Source organism: Marmota monax, unplaced genomic scaffold (genome assembly GCF_021218885.2).
Source record: "Marmota monax isolate L192 unplaced genomic scaffold, Marmota_monax_Labrador192_F-V1.1 WCK01_AAM20220418_F8-fsc00053, whole genome shotgun sequence".
Classification (NCBI taxonomy): domain Eukaryota; kingdom Metazoa; phylum Chordata; class Mammalia; order Rodentia; family Sciuridae; genus Marmota; species Marmota monax.
This window is the reverse complement of record NW_026693153.1, coordinates 9,653,560-9,672,770: the sequence shown is the minus strand read 5'-3', so window position 1 is coordinate 9,672,770 and position 19,211 is coordinate 9,653,560. Positions and strand designations below refer to the sequence as shown.

The window sequence follows — 19,211 nt, the reverse complement described above, 5'->3', positions numbered from 1 at the left end:
CTTTTTTTTTTTTTTTTTTTTTTTTTGGTAAAGGGCCAGATAGTAAATGTTCTCAGCTTTGTGTGCTGAGTAGCCTCTGCCCCAGATTACTTAGTAATGCCACCGTAACACTGTCACACAGGTGCAACCATGGAGAAGACACAAGTGGGTAGGCCCAGCTGTGCTCTGGTGAAACAGTGCTTATGCACAGAAATTTGAATTGTATGTAATATTTACATGTCATGAAATAGTCTTCTTTAAATTTTCAAACCACTTAAAAATATAAATACTACTCTCATCTTATGGACTATATGAAAACAGATGCCAGGGCAGGTTTGGTCCACAGGCTACATTTTGCTGACCCCTGCTCTATAGCAAAGATTGTAGGTTTCTGGTGAATGTAGCCAGCCAATGTTATTTGTTCAGTCTGTACATTAATAAAAGCTTCTTACTAACAGTATTTAGGTATAGGATATATTATCTCAGAAGAGCTTTTTTTCCAGTGTCCCTTTTTTAAAAACAGCAGATTCCAAGACTTTGAGAAAGCTTTCACCTTTGGCTGTTGCTGATATCAAGTGGGGAGGGATGTGTGTGCTTCCCAGTGTACCATAGCTATCCTTATTTCCTACTGTTTTTTCTACTCGGTACACTACTTATTTGCATTACCTGGCTGCTTTCTTGAAGGTATATAACTTTGTGACTTCTGCTCAATACTATTCCAAATGTATCATTTAAGGTTCAACCCAAACCATAATCCTTGCTAAAGATCCACCCTGGGCCAGACACAGTGGTACATGACTGTAATCCCAGCAGCTCAGGAGGCTGAGATTGGAGGATCACGATGTTCAGAGCCAGCCTCAGCCAAAGCTAGGCACTAAGCAACTCAGTGAGACCCTGACTCTAAATAGAAAAAAATAGGGATGGGGATGTAGCTCAGTGGTGGATTGTCCCTGAATTCAATCCCCGGTCCCCTCTACCCCCCCCCCAAAAAAAAAAAAATTTACCCTAATTTGAGTAGTGTTTTCCCTTTCATATTTCCTATATCTCTTCTTCTCTGAACCTCCCTATATTTGTTAGTTTTTATACTTCCAAACAGAAAATATTTTACATTATTAAAACACATAAAGTAATTAATGATTATATATATAGATTATCTGCAACTCTTCAGTAAGAAAGAAAAATAAGCACTAAGGAACTGAAATAATTTTGTTATCATTAGTTGACTTGAGTTACTTTTCTATTAAGATGAAAAAGAATATCTTAGAAGAGATATTTATTTTCATTTTCTCATGAAAAGAAGCTTTGAAGTTTGTTTTGGAGGAAGATCTTTTTCTCCTGGTACTAAAATCTAGGACAGATTAGCCCACATGTCTCTACCAATATAGGAAATATACAACTATAACTTAATAAAAGAAATTAAGAACCATGGAGATTGTGTGAGCACCTAGCTTTTTCAGACCTGGATTTAAGCCCCCAGCTCTACTACTTCCCAGCTTTGTAATGTTGGGCAAATTGGGTCATTTCTCTGAACCTCAGTTTCCTCATCTGTAAAGGAGGGATAATGATAGTACCTATCCCAGAAGATTTTTAAAGACTAAAGGAATATTCATGAAGGATGTAGCTCCATCATGCTTAGCACATTGCAAACCTGTGACACATGATGATAAATTTTATAGAAATGTTTAATACATAGAAGCCATGACAATAAGTTTTAATGTCAGAACATTTCTGTGAACATTTAAAGGTCTAGATTTAGGGGGCTTGGGATGTGGCTCAAGCTGTAGCGTGCTTGCCTGGCATGCGTGCGGCCCGGGTTCGATCCTCGGCACCACATACAAAGATGTTGTGTCCACCGAAAACTAAAAATAAATAAATAAATATATATATTTTAAAAATTCTCTCTCTCTCTCTCTAAAAAATAAAAAAGGTCTAGATTTAGTACAGTTGGTGATCTTAAGATACAGGCTAGAACTTACATACCAAAACTGAATTATTAAGAAACAATTAGTTTTTCCCTGCATTCATCCAGGCTTATTCATTTAAGCCCCTCAGTAAAATACAGAAAATTATTTTACCCAAAAGAAGTTATAGTTTATTCAAGTACTTAATCATCCCATTAATTTGATCCTAGGGATTTGTACCTGAAAGTACTAAATGAAGACTCTCTTTAGTGCAAAGCAAATATCTCATTTCAAATTTTAACTCTATCAAGTAATAGATGGGTGGATTTGGGTAAATCAGCTAACCTTTTCTAATACTTAGTTTTTTTGCCTATAAAAATTAGGATATGTTCTAACTCAAAGAATAAGGACACAGTCAAAAAATGTATGTAAAGTTCCTAGTCTCATGTCTGGCACGAGGTAAGCAATCCATAAATAATAGTGGCAGAAGTTTTATTAGCTTGTGCTAATTAACACCACGACTTCTGTGTCCTGGCTCTACCCCAGTTTCCACAACATGAAGATGAGTCCAAAGTGCTGACTGAATATAATTTAATGGAATGTCTTACTGCTTGTTTTATAGCTGGCTCCTGTATTACCAAGAGGGCGTTTTTTATAACCAGTGTGTATTAGAAGAAGGCCTATATGCTGACCTTACTTCCTGTGGCTGCCCAACATCTACAGTCAAATCCCTCAAACCCATTGACTATGTAAGTGTTTTGCTGAATGCATAATTATGAGACTGTCCTTCTTGTCCAATTTAATTGTGTAAGTATTTAGGGCACTTGAGAGACCTAGATTTGAGCCAAGTTCCATCAGTACCCATGTATGTAAACCTTAGGCAAATTGCTTCATCTCTCTGAACCACAGCTTCCTCATCTGTAAAGGAAAGATAGTAATAATACCTACCTCAAAGGATTATTATAAGAACTAAATAAAATAGTGTACATGAAGGGCTTAATTCCTTGAATAATAAATGATAATGTGAAGTTGGAGGAAATGTTATAGGAAGAAATAATAAAATATGAATAATTTACTCGTTGGTTATAAAATTGAGGTTCACTCATGAAATCTAAGCAAAATGTGATTGATATTTTCCTTTTCTTTAAGTGGGAGTGTAAAACTTAAAACTTATAGAATAATATAAATCCCAGGTTAATAATTTCACAAAGTTTCTTATTTTCTTATCTATAGCAAATAATAGTTCAAAAGACCATTAAATATTAAATATGTTTTTAAAATGCCTAGTACATAAGTGAACACTAAATTCAGTCAGTTCAACCTTAGCTATTAGTACCATAGTTGTTTTAGCTACTTAAATATAAAAATAATAACCAACTACCTTATTATTCTATTAGATAAGTCACATGCAACTTGCTATTCAGCTTTCCAATTACATTAATGCATGGGCTACCACTGTTATTGATTGAGCCTTTGGGGGAACCAGGGCTTTTCTGCCCAGTGCATGCAGAATTATCTATTTATCTTGGAGGCCCACATTTAGAGAGCAAATAGAGTCTCCTTTTCAAAAAATTTATTCAGAATGTGAGAAAAACAGAACCACTACTCTAATACTCCTGGTTCCAAGGTGTATTTCCAGAGGAAGCAGGGAAGATCCAGGGCATTTTCAAGCTAAATATAATGATGATCTTGGGGCATGTCTGGTCCAAACTTGCAATTCACACAGAGCCGACTGTAAGCACTAAATAATAGTGGGTATGACTCAGACCTTTTGGCCAGAGCTGATTCCAGGGAGAATGGCCATACTCTGGTTCTTTGATCTCAACCAAAGCAATCTCATCCTATTTCATGAGGAATTCCTGGATGGAATATTTTGGGTATCGGGCTAAGTATAGCTACTTAGCTGAGGAAGAAGAATAAAAATAGAGTCCTTAGTCTTTCTCGTTAGCCCAATAGCTACCACGTTGGAAAGAATAACTCTGTTTCCTATCAGAGGAAGACTAACATAAAAAAAAAAATGTGATCTGGTCAGTGTCTGTAGATTTCAATAAAGTTGAAAAAGGCATAGTCCAGATTTTCTGGGAAAGTAACTTAAAATAGCTGGATCAATAGACAGATCTTTACTTTTTATTAACTCTAAAAGCAAAAGATATAGCTCTAAATATAAAGTACCTTCTTGAAAGGATTTTGTAGGATTCTTAATTAAGTGAACTGAATTAAATTTCTAGGAAAGGCAACTTAGAAACAGGGTCAAAATTAATGAGCACTACTGTTTTCCTTTGAAGAGTTAAAATTATTTTATATTCAGAAAGTGTAAAATGAGTAATTAAATCTGGAGTGAAAACTACAGAGAGGAATGCTTACATGTAAGTTGTGTACAATTGCATACCCCTGGATTTGGTCCTCTGGAATCTAGGCAGTGCAGGTAAAGGTCTGCCTGTTGCGAAGGACATTCAATTATGAAAGGGCAGCATATTTCCTAATGCTTTTTCCTGGCATATTTTAAGTCTTTGAAAGGTTTTTGTTGAAGATAAGTTAGGGCAATGGGTTTGGGGTTGAAGGAGTATAAAGTAAGGTTGGGCGTCACAGCAAAGACCTGAAGATTGACCTCAAAGTGGCTTCACCAGTTTATATTACCCTGGCAAAATAACTATCCTTTACCTGGAAGGCCCTGAAGAGTTGACCAGAGCCAGGGAGACAGATGTGTAAAACAGAAGGCTAATTTAATAATTTGTATTAAGTGGATTCTAATGACTGGAAAGCTTGAGAAGTCTCATCTATGGATTTCTCTTCCTCTATAGAAAAACATGGGAAACTGAAATAGTCATCAGAAGCTTATTGAGCATAAGATTTGGGTGAATTCTAATTCCATATCTTGAAATAAGCTTACATTCCCTACCAAAGAGATGTATGCTTCCCAGGTCTTAGTTGCTTACATTCTCTAGCTTCTGTATCTCCTTTCCCTTGGTATTAGACATTCTTTGCTTCTTCTGCTTCTCTGGTCTCTTCTACATCCTCTGCCCTCTGTATTTTTACTTAGGGATTCATACACCTTTTTCTATACATTGTTAACACCAATGTCTATGCCATGACCCAGTGTGATTTTGAATTCATTTTGAGAAATGTTTAAGTATGAGTTGAGTATGTATAAGTTTATTCATTGATTTCGCTTTAGATAGTTAAAACTGAATATTCTGAGGATGTGGCCTGCTGTCAGCATGCTATGACTTGCCATTTAGTGTCATAATATATAATATTAAGGAATCTTAAGACTTCATTTTCATACAAGATCAGTATGTTTTACAAATGAGAGTTTGTTCCAGGCTAACTTCTATAGCTGAAGATAGATGTTACTGTTCTAGAGGTCCCTGGATGCATAATTTGCAGTGTTGTGAAAATTTCACAGTGAAAAGAGCTAGAGGCCTTGTTTATAGCTCTGTTTCTTACTAATGTGACCTTGGGAAAATCTCTCAATTTATCTGGGCCTCTGTGTATCTGAAAAAAAAAAAAAAGCTATAACAGGTATTTTAAAACCTCTACAGCTTCTACTTCTGCTGCAAGTAAGTATCGTAGTCATATTTCTGATTGGACATGAGAAAGAATCTATCTAGCCTAGGTTTCTCATGTTCCAAAGAAATAATATTGTATATTAGCTTTCACATTACTCTCCAGTATATCAGTGGTTTGTAGCAGCATTTTTATTTTCCATTCTTTGTCTCAGCGACTTGCTGGAGAGTTGGCTTGGCTTCCATTCAAGGATATCAGTTCTCTTTAGGTACATTTGTTATATATTTTGGGGACCAGGTGATGGGAGCGTCACTGATTAGGGACATACCTATTTTTATGGCAGTTAGAGGAAGAGAGAATCCCAAATTCAGAAACTTCTGCTCAGTTACAGTATTATTTGCCTACTTACATTATGTTCTCAAAAGCAAGTCATAAGATCATGCCCCAATATTAATGGGACAGGGGAACAGATTCTTCCTCCCTACTCCTTGGGCAGTGGGGGAAGTTGACAGAGTAAATATATTCAAAGAAAAATGTGATCTACCTTAGATGTATTGAACTCATAACATGTTCTCTATTACCAGATTTTGGAGATTATCAGAGATAATGAAATTTTAATAATTTTTGAATATTCTTCCTTCTGCCTTTGTGTTTTTTTTTAATTTTTTATTGTTGGCTGTTCAAAACATTACATAGTTCTTGATATATCATATTTCACAATTTGATTCAAGTGGGTTATGAGCTCCCATTTTTACCCCATATACAGATTGCAGAATCACATCAGTTACACATCCATTGATTTACATATTGCCATACTAGTGTCTGTTGTATTCTGCTGCCTTTCCTATCCTCTACTATCCCCCCTCCCCTCCCCTCCCCTCCCCTCCCCTCCCCTCTTCTCTCTCTGCTCCCTCTACTGACATTCGTTTGTCCCCCTTATATTATTTTTCCCCTTCCCCTCACTTCCTCTTGTATGTACTTTTGTATAACTCTGAGGGTCTCCTTCCATTTCCATGCATTTTCCCTTCTCTCTCCCTTTCCCTCCCACCTCTCATCCCTGTATAATGTTAATCTTCTTCTCATGCTCTTCGACCCTACTCTGTTTTTAGTTACTCTCCTTATATCAAAGAAGACATTTGGCATTTGTTTTTTAGGGATTGGCTAGCTTCACTTAGCATAATCTGCTCTAATGCCATCCATTTCCCTGTAAATTCTATGATTTTGTCATTTTTTAATGCAGAGTAATACTCCATTGTGTATAAATGCCACATTTTTTTTATCCATTCATCCATTGAAGGGCGTCTAGGTTGGTTCCACAGTCTAGCTATTGTGAATTGTGCTGCTATGAACATCGATGTAGCAGTGTCCCTGTAGCATGCTCTTTTTAGGTCTTTAGGGAATAGACCGAGAAGGGGAATAGCTGGGTCAAATGGTGGCTCCATTCCCAGCTCTCCAAGAAATCTCCATACTGCTTTCCAGATTGGCTGCACCAATTTGCAGTCCCACCAGCAATGTACAAGTGTACCCTTTTCCCCACATCCTCGCCAGCACTTGTTGTTGTTTGACTTCATAATGGCTGCCAATCTAACTGGAGTGAGATGGTATCTTAGGGTGGTTTTGATTTGCATTTCTCTGACTGCTAGAGATGGTGAGCTTTTTTTCATGTACTTGTTGATTGATTGTATGTCCTCCTCTGAGAAGTGTCTGTTCAGGTCCTTGGCCCATTTGTTGATTGGGTTGTTTGTTCTCTTATTGTCTAATTTTTTGAGTTCTTTGTATACTCTGGATATTAGGGCTCTATCTGAAGTGTGAGGAGTAAAGATTTGTTCCCAGGATGTAGGCTCTCTATTTACCTCTCTTATTGTATCTTTTGCTGAGAAAAAACTTTTTAGTTTGAGTAAGTCCCATTTGTTGATTCTAGTTATTAACTTTTGTGCTATGGGTGTCCTATTGAGGAATTTGGAGCCCGACCCCACAGTATGTAGATCGGAGCCAACTTTTTCTTCTATCAGACGGCATGTCTCTGATTTGATATCAAGCTCCTTGATCCATTTTGAATTCACTTTTGTGCATGGCGAGAGAAAGGGATTCAGTTTCATTTTGTTGCATATGGATTTCCAGTTTTCCCAGCACCATTTGTTGAAGATGCTATCCTTCCTCCATTGCATGCTTTTAGCCCCTTTATCAAATATAAGGTAGTTGTAGTTTTGTGGATTGGTTTCTGTGTCCTCTATTCTGTACCATTGGTCCACCCGCCTGTTTTGGTACCAGTACCATGCTGTTTTTGTTACTATTGCTCTGTAGTATAGTTTGAAGTCTGGTATCGCTATACCGCCTGATTCATACTTCCTGCTTAGCATTGTTTTTGCTATTCTGGGTCTTTTGTTTTTCCATATGAATTTCATGATTGCTTTCTCTATTTCTACAAGAAATGCCGTTGGGATTTTGATTGGCATTGCATTAAACCTATAGAGAACTTTTGGTAATATCGCCATTTTGATGATGTTAGTTCTGCCTATCCATGAACAGGGTATATTTTTCCATCTTCTAAGATCTTCTTCTATTTCTCTCTTTAGGGTTCTGTAGTTTTCATTGTATAAGTCTTTCACCTCTTTTGTTAGGTTGATTCCCAAGTATTTTATTTTTTTTGAAGATATTGTGAATGGAGTGGTTGTCCTCATTTCCATTTCAGAGGATTTGTCGCTGATATACAGGAATGCCTTTGATTTATGCGTGTTGATTTTATATCCTGCCACTTTGCTGAATTCATTTATTAGCTCTAATAGTTTCTTTGTAGACCCTTTTGGGTCTGCTAGGTATAGAATCATGTCATCTGCAAATAGTGATAATTTAAGTTCTTCTTTTCCTATTTTGATGCCTTTAATTTCTTTCATCTGTCTAATTGCTCTGGCCAGTGTTTCGAGAACTATGTTGAACAGAAGTGGTGAGAGAGGGCATCCCTGTCTTGTTCCAGATTTTAGAGGGAATGCCTTCAATTTTTCTCCATTCAGAATGATGCTAGCCTGAGGCTTAGCATAGATTGCTTTTACAATATTGAGGTATGTTCCTGTTATCCCTAGTTTTTCTAGAGTTTTGAACATAAAGGGATGCTGTACGTTGTCAAATGCTTTTTCCGCATCTATCGAGATGATCATATGATTCTTATTTTTAAGTCTATTGATGTGGTGAATAACATTTATTGATTTCCGTATATTGAACCAGCCTTGCATCCCAGGGATGAATCCTACTTGATCATGGTGCACAATTTTTTTGATAAGTTTTTGTATCCGAGTGGCCAGAATTTTATTGAGGATTTTTGCATCTAGATTCACTAGAGATATTGGTCTGTAGATTTCTTTCTTTGAAGTGTCTTTGTCTGGTTTAGGTATCAGGGTGATGTTGGCCTCGTAGAATGAATTTGGAAGTTCTCCCTCTTTTTCTATTTCCCGAAGTAGCTTGAAAAGTATTGGTATTAGTTCCTCTTTAAAGGTTTTGTAAAACTCTGCTGTATACCCATCCGGTCCTGGGCTTTTCTTAATTGGTAGTCTTTTGATGGTTTCTTCTATTTCCTCAATTGATATTGGTCTGTTTAGGTTGTCTATATCCTCCTGACTCAATCTGGGCAGATCATATGACTTAAGAAATTTATCTATGCCTTCACTATCTTCTAATTTATTGGAGTATAAGGATTCAAAATAATTTTTGATTATCTTCTGTATTTCTGAAGTGTCTGTTGTGATATTGCCTCTTTCATCCCGTATGTTAGTAATTTGAGTTCTCTCTCTTCTTCTCTTCGCTAGCATGGCTAAGGGTCTGTCGATTTTGTTTATTTTTTCAAAGAACCAACTTTTAGTTTTGTCAATTTTTTCAATTGTTTCTTTTGTTTCGATTTCATTAATTTCAGCTCTGATTTTCATTATTTCTTGCCTTCTACTTCTTTTGCTGTTGTTTTGCTCTTCTTTTTCTAGGATTTTGAGATGAAGTATGAGATCATTTATTTGTTGGTTTTTTTCTTTTTTTAAGGAATGAACTCCAAGCAATGAATTTTCCTCTTAGAACTGCTTTCAATGTGTCCCATAGATTCCGATATGTTGTGTCTGTGTTTTCATTAATCTCTAAGAATTTTTTAATTTCTTTCTTGATGTCTTCTATAACCCATTGATCATTCAGTAACCTATTGTTCATTCTCCAAGTGATGTATTCTTTTCCCTTCCTTCTTTTATCGTTGATTTTCAGTTCCATTCCATTATGATCAGATAGGATGCATGGTATTATCTCTACTCCTTTATATTGTCTAAGAGTTTCCCTGTGACATAATATATGATCTATTTTTGAGAAGGATCCATGTGCTGCTGAGAAAAAAGTGTAACTGCTTGATGTTGGGTGGTATATTCTATATATGTCAATTAAGTCTAGGTTATTAATCGTGTTATTGAGTTCTATAGTTTCCTTATTCAACTTTTGTTTGGAAGATCTGTCCAGTGGCGATAGAGGTGTGTTGAAGTCTCCCATGATTATTGTATGGTGGTCTATTAGACTTTTGAACTTGAGAAGAGTTTGTTTGATGAACATAGCTGCACCATTGTTTGGGGCATATATATTTATGATTGTTATGTCTTGTTGGTGTATGGTTCCCTTGAGCAGTATGTAGTGTCCCTCTTTATCCCTTTTGATTAACTTTGGCTTGAAATCTATTTTATTTGATATGAGTATGGATACTCCTACTTGTTTCCGAAGTCCATATGAGTGATATGATTTTTCCCAACCTTTCACCTTCAGCCTATGTATGTCTTTTCCTATCAAATGTGTCTCCTGTAGGCAGCAGATTGTTGGGTCTTGTTTTGTGATCCATTCTACTAGCCTGTGTCTCTTGATTGGTGAGTTTAAGCCATTAACATTTAGGGTTATTATTGAGATATGGGTTGTTCTTCCAGCCATATTTGTTTATTTATGTTACTAAACATGGTTTGTTTTCCTCTTTGATTTTTTCCCCCCTTTAGTGTCCTACCTCCCACTGTTGGTTTTCATTGTTATTTTCCATTTCCTCTTCCTGTAATGTTTTGCCAAGGGTGTTTTGAAGAGATGGTTTTCTAGCTGCAAATTCTTTTAACTTTTGTTTATCGTGGAAGGTTTTAATTTCATCTTCCATCCTGAAGCTTAATTTCGCTGGAAACACAATTCTTGGTTGGAACCCATTTTCTTTCAGTGTTTGAAATATGTTATTCCAGGATCTTCTAGCTTTCAGAGTCTGTGTTGAAAGATCAGCTGTTATCCTGATTGGCTTACCCCTAAATGTGATCTGCTTCCTTTCTCTTGTAGCTTTTAAAATTCTCTCCTTATTCTGTATGTTGGGCATCTTCATTATAATGTGTCTAGGTGTGGGTCTCTTATGATTTTGCACATTCGGCGTCCTGTAGGCTTCTAGGATTTGGGGTTCTGTCTCATTCTTCAAGTCTGGGAAGTTTTCTCATATTATTTCATTGAATAGATTGCTCATTCCTTTGGTTTGAAACTCTGTCCCTTCCTGTATCCCAATGACTCTTAAATTTGGTCTCTTGATGTTATCCCATATTTCTTGGATGTTCTGCTCATGGTTTCTTAACAGTCTTGCTGAGCTGTCTATGTTCTTTTCCAGTTGAAATACTTTATCTTCATTGTCTGATGTTCTGTCTTCTAAGTGTTCTACTCTGCTGGTAGTATTCCCAATTGAGTTTTTAAGTTGGCTTATTGCTTCCTGCATTTCTAGGATTTCTGTTTGTTTGTTTTTTATAACCTCTATCTCCCTGTATAGTTGATCTTTTGCTTCTTGGATTTGTTTATGTAATTCATTGTTGAAGTGATCTTTCATTGTCTGATTTTGCTGTCTGATGTCTTCCTTGAGACTCCAGATCATCTGAAGCATGTATATCCTGAATTCTTTATCTGACATTCCATCTGCTGCAGCTATTACCTCTTCTAACGTTGAGTTGACCTGCAATGCTTGTGGTCCTTTCTTTCCTTGTCTCTTCATACTGTTCGCGTTCCTTTCTACTTGGTGAAACTGTTGTGCTATTGAATTTTCCCCCTATATATTTATATTGGTCTTGTATAGTTGCAAAGTCTCCCTCACAGGCGCGGGCGGCGGCTCTGTCCCTCTGCGGGCCACTAGGCTTGTTCTGTCGGTGGTCACAGTTCTGTCTACTTTGCAGGCGCAGGCAGCGGCACTGCCCCTCTGCAGGCCTCTGGGGCTGTACTGCCAGTGGGTCACAGGTCCGCCTACCTTGCAGGCGCGGGGGGGGGGGCGGCTCTACCCTTCCTCAGGCCACTGGGCCTGTTCTGTCTCTCGGTTGCAGGTCTGGCCTGTTCTGATTGTGGTCACAGTTCCGTCTACCTTGCAGGCGCTGGGGGGAGGGGGCGGCTCTGCCTCTCAGCAGGTCGCTGCTCCTCTTCTGCTGGTGGGTCACAGGCCCGCCTACCTTGCAGGAGTGATTGGAAGCTCTGTCCCACCGCGGGCCACTGGGCCTTTTCTGTCGGTGGTCACCTGGCAGGCGCGGGGGGTGGGGGGTGGCTCTGCCCCTCAGCAGGCCGCTGGGCCTGCTCTGTGCGTGGTCACAGTTCCCTCTACCTTGCCTGTGCAGGGGGAGGGGGCGGCTCTGCCTCTCAGCAGGCCGCTGCTCCTCTTCTGCTGGTGGGTCGCAGGCCCACCTACCTTGCAGGAGTGATTGGAAGCTCTGTCCCGCCGCGGGCCACTGGGCCTTTTCTGTCCGTGGTCACAGTTCCACCTACCTGGCAGGCGCGGGGGGTGGGGGGCGGCTCTGCCCCTCAGCAGGCCGCTGGGCCTGCTCTGTGCGTGGTCACAGTTCCCTCTACCTTGCCGGTGCAGGGGGAGGGGGCGGCTCTGCCTCTCAGCAGGCCGCTGCTCCTCTTCTGTTGGAGGGTCGCAGGCCTGCCTACCTTGCAGGAGTGATTGGAAGCTCTGTCCCGCCGCGGGCCACTGGGCCTTTTCTGTCCGTGGTCACAGTTCCACCTACCTGGCAGGCGCGGGGGGTGGGGGGCGGCTCTGCCCCTCAGCAGGCCGCTGGGACTGCTCTGTGCGTGGTCACAGTTCCCTCTACCTTGCTGGTGCCTCCTTCTGCCTTTGTGAAAGCACTAACTTCCTTTAAAAAGAAAAAGAAAAAGATTGTTGAGATTAATTTTTAGTGAAAGCATGAGGATAGTTTGGTGGCTGTCAGATGAAGTATATGGTAGACCAGTAGAGGAACTTACCCCAGAATATGGTCCATAATCCCTTCTTGGAATTCATTTGGAATTATAAAATTATTGGTTAATTTTATTTTGAGAAACTCAATGGAGCTATGTTTGAGAAAAGTAAAATCAAATTAATAATGGCCTAATAATGAAATCAACAAGGTTTTCATCAGGATGTTTATAAGACATGATTATATTTCTAGAAAATTATGCATTGGTTTATACAATTAAGTATGAATTTCAAACCATTTGGGAGTGGGTTTCTATTGGTTTATTTCTCTTTAAGGTTTTCAACCAGCCTTGTTTTGGTAACTAACTGTGCTTAACACCGGTTACAAAAAGATCTTTTAAGATGAAAGGGAGTGAATACTGAAGCTTAAGTGTTTTGTTGGGTCTGAAACCAAAGACTTCTATATTTAGCATTAATCATGCTGTGTGTAAAAGAGCAACAAGATGACAAAAGGCCAAAGGTGAAAATTGGACTATGAGTACAAATTGCAGGAAAGAAAAAGAAAACTGATTAGTAACTGAGGAAAAGGAAGTTTAAGGGTTTTCTACTTGACCAAAGATATTATTAATGCTGTACAATGAGAACAATACTGAATATGCATTTCATATCTGTTTATTCAACCAAAAGTATTAACCACTACCGGGTACCAAATCTGTGCTAACTACTTAATACAAAATTAAAGGAGAATTACATAGCACAGTGAGCCCACTATCATAAAATTCAAATATCTTCTTCCTCCTGGACCCTCAAAGTATAGAAATTTCCAAAGATCTGTTCTTGGCCTTTTCTTTCTTGTACCTGAAAATTCCCATTATCATAACTTTGGCTCTCACCTCTGTTCCTCTGTCAATGCACATGATTCCCAGATCTATAGAGTAAGCAGGAAGTCTACTATTTCCTGAGTCCCATTCCTAGATTCCAAGTGGGTCTTTCTCAGTAAGTTCTAGCAGTATCCCATTTTCCCTTTTAGATTTTTTCATCTTTTATTCCCTATTTCTGTTGAATACATTTGCTATTACTCCATCATCTGCTCATAAAACTAGTATTCACCTTTGATTCTACCTTTTTCATGTAGAATCAATAGAATCAATTGATTCTAATCAAAAAGAATCAATCTTTTTCATGATTTCTAACACACAATTAGTAGCTAAGCATTGGATAGAGATGGAGGGGTGTGGGTGTGGGTGTGTGTATCTATGTAATGTTTTTTTTTTTTTTTTTTCCATTATCTTAAGTATAGAGCTTTATTCTGTCTTTTCCAAACAATTGTTATGGTCACTTCACTAATTTTATTCCTTCGGGCCCTTTCTTCTTCAGTTCTTCCTGTTTGCAACTTTGGACATATAACCTTCTAATAAAGTCTAGACTCTAAGGTCAAGTCCAACCTACTTTTCCCAATATTATTTCTCATTCTCCTTCATGTGTCCTGTTTACAAAGCTACCACTACCCACTCCCAATGCCTTGCTTCAACTATCTCTTATTTTGTATCGCTTATGTGGAAACATAAAACACCTTTTTTTCTTTCTCCTCTTTTAATCATTTAAGACCTAATTCAAAGGACCCCCAGTTCTAAGAACCTTTCAGTGATCCACATTTCTTTCTCTCTCTCTTATTTTTTGGGGTGAGGGAGGTGGTAATTGGGGATTGAACTCAGGGGCACTCAACCACTGAGCCACATCCCTAGCCCTATTTTGTATTTTATTTAGAGACAGGGTCTCACTGAGTTGCTTAGCAACTTGCTTTTGCTGAGGCTGGCTTTGAACTTGTGATCCTCCTGTCTCAGCCTCCTGAGACAGTTTCTTGAAGTGATATTTATCTGCCCTGAATATTCTTTCACTGAATCTCAAGATGCTTTAAACTTTCTACTTTTATCACAACTGTGGAACCTGTAAAGTCATTTAAGGCAAGTTCTGTATTTATTTGTAGCTTAAATTCTTTTACATTTTGGTCACCTCTGCTTAGTACATGGCCCATAAAGATGTCAAGAATCCATTAATAAATACACTAAGTAAGCTAATTTATTCTTGCCTAAAATTATGTAAGCAGTACTTGTATACAATTTGTTGGTCTACTTCAGTTCTTTCCATAAGAGGGGTTGTACTTTGAACTTGCAGTGGACTTGTATCTTATCTACTTACAATGTTCTACTGGTAGATTTGGAAGTCACAGGAGGGTGGAAAAGTGTTTTGTTTGTTTGTTTGTTTTTTCAAAAAACATAATTTACAGCTGCCAGCTACTAATGAAATGCTTTAAAGTCAAACTGGATATTAAAAGAATAATGGGTACATAATAAATGAGAGCAGGAAACCTAAGCAGCTCTTGATTGATCCAAGAAGGAAGTGAATGCTTCAAACTACAGTGTAAGGCATAATAAATATTGGCCCAATAGTGTGTTGGGTAACCTGCTTTTATTGTGTTGCCATGGGAGCAGTAGTCTGCACATTGCTTCTCTGATGTCTCTGTGGTGGTTTGGCATAGAAGTTTGGCCTTCTTTGAAGTAATAATCCTGTCTTGGCAGCTATAAGCAGACAGAGTCAAAGAAACATAACAAGAGACTGTTGAAAACCTGAATATGAAATTATGACTGATGACATAAATGATCTTAAGAGGTGTAATAAGAGTTAACAAGAGTGATTCATTCTCTGCAAGAGTACTGAATAAGAGACACAGCCCCAAATATAGGAAGATTTTAAAATCCAGCCCTAGAGCAAAAGGATGCTATGAGTTTATAAAGAGTAGAAGAATTTGGTTGATATTAAACTGAACCTGTATATCATCAAAAGTACGATTTTATACATTGTGAACATGAACACCAGCATAAATCTACAGTAAACATCCCCCTGCTAGTGAGACATTTGAAGCAGTTCCTTTAAATTCAGGCAGAAGACAAAGGTCTTTGCTATCACCACCTGTACTCCACAGTACTCTGTAGTCCTGGCCAATTTATAAGATTGAAACAAACAAAAAACAAAAAGAAAAGTATAGTGGAAAAAACAAGACTGTCAAGAGCATCTACAAATAAGTTATTGGGATTAATGTGCATACTTAAAGTAGATAGATACAAGAAAAGTAGCAATTAAACTACAGGGTACATAGGAATAAACCTAATATAAGACAATAAGCCCTTTCTGAAGCAAATTATAAAAGCTGTATCAAAAGTACATAAAAGGTGGAGTAAGATTGTGTTTTAGATGAAAAGACAATAATTTCAAAGGTATGGTTCCCCCCAAATCAATACACTTCCAAAGTGTTTACAACTTTTTGTCTATTTTGGTGGTGGGGGTGGATAAAGTATGACAACACACACACACAATTAGTAGCTAATTATCCTAAAATTAATTTGTAAAAGAATGGGTCCAGAATCATGACAATAATTTTTAGGATAACAGGTAGGATTAATTATCTTAGCAAATGCATAGTCATTATGCAGCAGTAATAATTAAGGTTTTGGATACTAGTGCAAGGAAAAACCTGTGAAACAGTGGAATAGGGTAAGTAGCATAGAAACTGCCTTACATAATACCAAAACATGGAAGATGACACAGAGAGCCTTACAATGTAGCTATTATGAACTGTTAAATAAATGGTGTTAGTATAGTTGGCTCTTTACATGGAAAACGATAGTTAGAACATTACTGAACTTGAAACACAACCTAAAAGTGGGAAGTAAACCTTACAACTTAAAGGAAAACATAAGAAACTATTCTAATGATCTTGAAATAGGATCAATTTCTTTTAAACACCAAAAGCATTGGTTAGTAAGAAAATGCATAGTAGTTTCTTGTTGCTGTTTGTCCCAATTTATTTTCTGTTGCTATAACTGAACACCCCAGACATGGTAATTTATATGTAAAAAAGTTTACTTGGCTTATGGTTCTTCTGAAAGTTGGAAAGCTCAAGATACAGCCACATCTGGTAAGTTGTCTTTGCTGGTTCGGACTCTGCAGAGCCCCAAGACAGAGCACAGCATTGCATGGGGAGAGGAACTGAGCTCCCTAGCTCAGGTCTCTCCTCCTCCTCTTATAAAGCCACAGTCCTGTTGGTTTAGGGCTGCACCCTTATGGTTTTATTTCACTTTAATCACCTCCAAATACCATAGTTGGATTGAGGTTCAAGCCTTTGAGGGCCTGATGTTGAGAATCAAATTTCAACATGAGTTTTAGTGGGGACATTCAAAGCATAGCACTGATGTAACAAAATTACTACAGATTTACTAGCTTAAAACACCAGAAATATAATACCTTATAGTTATGGTTGTCAAAAGCCAGAAATGGATCTTCCTGCAGGTAAACTGAAGGTATTGACAGGGCCAAGTTCTTCCTAGGAATATTTAGGGGCTAATGCATTGGTTTACCTTTTCCAGCTTCCAGAGGTCAGCTGCTTTTCTTGACTGTATGCCTTCTCCATCTTCAAAGTGCATCCCTCCAAACTCACTCTTATGGACCCTCCTGTCTCTCTGTTACAGGGATACCTGTCGCTATATGTATTTACCTGAATAATCCAGACTGATGTTCCTGTCTTAAGATCCTTAATTCTTTATCTTTCTTTGAAGTTCCATTTACTGTGTTAGATAACATACCATATTTGTAGAATTAGGATTCTGAAGAGGGAGTAGGGAGGGATTATTCAGCCTGCTACGTATAATAAGCCATACAAACCGAGAGAATATCTTTGTAGTACAGATAATTCACAAAAGTTTACTGTACCAAATTTAAAATGAGCTCTTTCAAGCAGTCTTTCAAAAAATCTGTGGATTTTCAATTTAAAAATCCATTTTTAAATTGACAGAAATTTGACAGAATATAAATATTTCATAGAAGAAGATGGCTTGGTTCATACAAAGATGGTCAACCTCACTAACACTCACGGAAATATAAATTAAATCAGTAACAAGGTAACATTACCTTATTTTACATACAAACATTTAAAAATAACAAAATCTGATTTAGTTGCAGAGAAGTGGGATTATTCCTGTACAGCTAGTGAAAGAAGCATCGGTTATGATAGGGGGGAAATGAGGGCAGCATTTGCAGCATTGATGGGTGAAACAAGCCACAGCACATTCATGCAAGAGAAAGCAGTACAACATATGATTAGCAGGGAACGGAAAGCTAGTTACATGAACAGGTAAATTTCAAACACAATTGAAAAAAAAAGGTTGCTAAAGGTTGTTTGAGTAACATATGTTTCTGGAAATTTTAAAAACAAAGGATGCATAACTAGAAGTATAAAAATATGAGCTGGAAGAAGCCACAGCAACTTCAATATAGTGGGTACCTCTAGGGAAAGGCAAAGGAAGAGGGAAGGGCAAAGAGGGGTCTTATTTTTTACTATATTTGGTATGTTTTATTTATTTAAAATTTTGATACAACCAGGCACAGTGGCCCACACCTATAACCCCAGCAGCTAGGGAGGCTGAAGTGGGAGAATCTCAAGTTCAAAGCCAGCCTCAACAAGCGCTAAGTCTCTAAATAAAATACAAGAAAGGGCAGGGAATGTGGCTCAGTGGTTAAAGTACCTCTGGGTTCAATCTCTGGTACCAAAAACTTTTTTGGATACAAAATTTCATATATGTTTGACTGGTTTACAGTAATTTATTATATGTTTTATGAAGAACTAGAAGAGAAGAGTTCAATGGCTCCCAACACAAGTAATAAATGTTTAAGGAGATGGAAATACTAATAACCCTGATTTGCTCATTGCACATCATATATATATATATATATATATATATATTGAATTACCAGTGTACCCCATTAATAGGTACATATTATGCATCAATTAAAAATAAATATGAAATACAAATGAAGTAAAATTAAAATGTAATATTTCAGGATCTAGAGCACATGGTCATATACTGTGCTACTTATTCTTTTTAAAATGTATTACAATATTTCTTAAAAAGAATAAAATTCAGTTAAGAAAGATAGTTCTATTTTGAAACTGATTTTCTAAACCAAATGAAAGGTTTTGTAAGAAGAATTATAGTTCCTTGTAAAGAGTTTGCTTTGGTGTCTGACAGACTTTGGGTCAAGTCCTGACTCCACCATTAATAATTATTACCTGAGTGACCCTGGGCAAGTTTCCAAAATGTGGGGATTAAATGAGCCAGTGCCTATGAAACCTTTAGCACATAAGTGCTTAATAATATTGTAACAGCTCACAGACAATGATTAATTCATATTTTTGTGCAACGCTTAAGATTTTTGATAGCCTGTAGGCATTTGTAGGATTTTGTTTTAATATAACAGACCTTGACAACTTAAGATTGGAGTCTTAGAAATTTTTGAGCCTTCTATTAAATTATTATCATTTTAAATAACTTTTTGGCAGCACAGTTTGGTAATTCTTTGGAATTGAACAGTATTCAAAGTCTTTTTTAACATTTTATATTAGTTGTTGATGATTTTTTAATTTTATTTATTTATTGGTATGTGGTGCTGAGAGTCGAACCCAGTGCCTCACACATGCTAGGCAAGTGTTCTACCACTGAGCCACAATTCCAGCCTAGTTTAAAGTCTTGGAAGTAACTTAGATTTAAAATTTTTATCCAGTTATATTGAAGATGTGTTGATATAAATGTAGT

The 19,211-nt window shown here is 37.5% G+C and overlaps 2 protein-coding genes across 2 annotated transcripts in view; one reads left to right on the top strand and one right to left on the bottom strand.

Moving 5' to 3' along the window:
• Positions 1 to 19,211, top strand: part of Crybg3 (crystallin beta-gamma domain containing 3) — a 119,195-nt gene that overhangs the window by 83,054 nt on the left and 16,930 nt on the right. Inside the window, exon 17 of the mRNA XM_046455286.2 lies at positions 2,503 to 2,629. Coding sequence (XP_046311242.1) covers positions 2,503 to 2,629 — 127 coding nt within the window. The remainder of the gene's footprint in view (positions 1 to 2,502; positions 2,630 to 19,211) is intronic.
• Riox2 (ribosomal oxygenase 2) overlaps positions 12,371 to 19,211 on the bottom strand; it is a 47,467-nt gene continuing 40,626 nt past the window's right edge. The window contains exon 10 of the mRNA XM_058582913.1: positions 12,371 to 12,523. Within this exon, the coding sequence (XP_058438896.1) occupies positions 12,434 to 12,523 (90 nt within the window). The 3' untranslated portion in view covers positions 12,371 to 12,433. The remainder of the gene's footprint in view (positions 12,524 to 19,211) is intronic.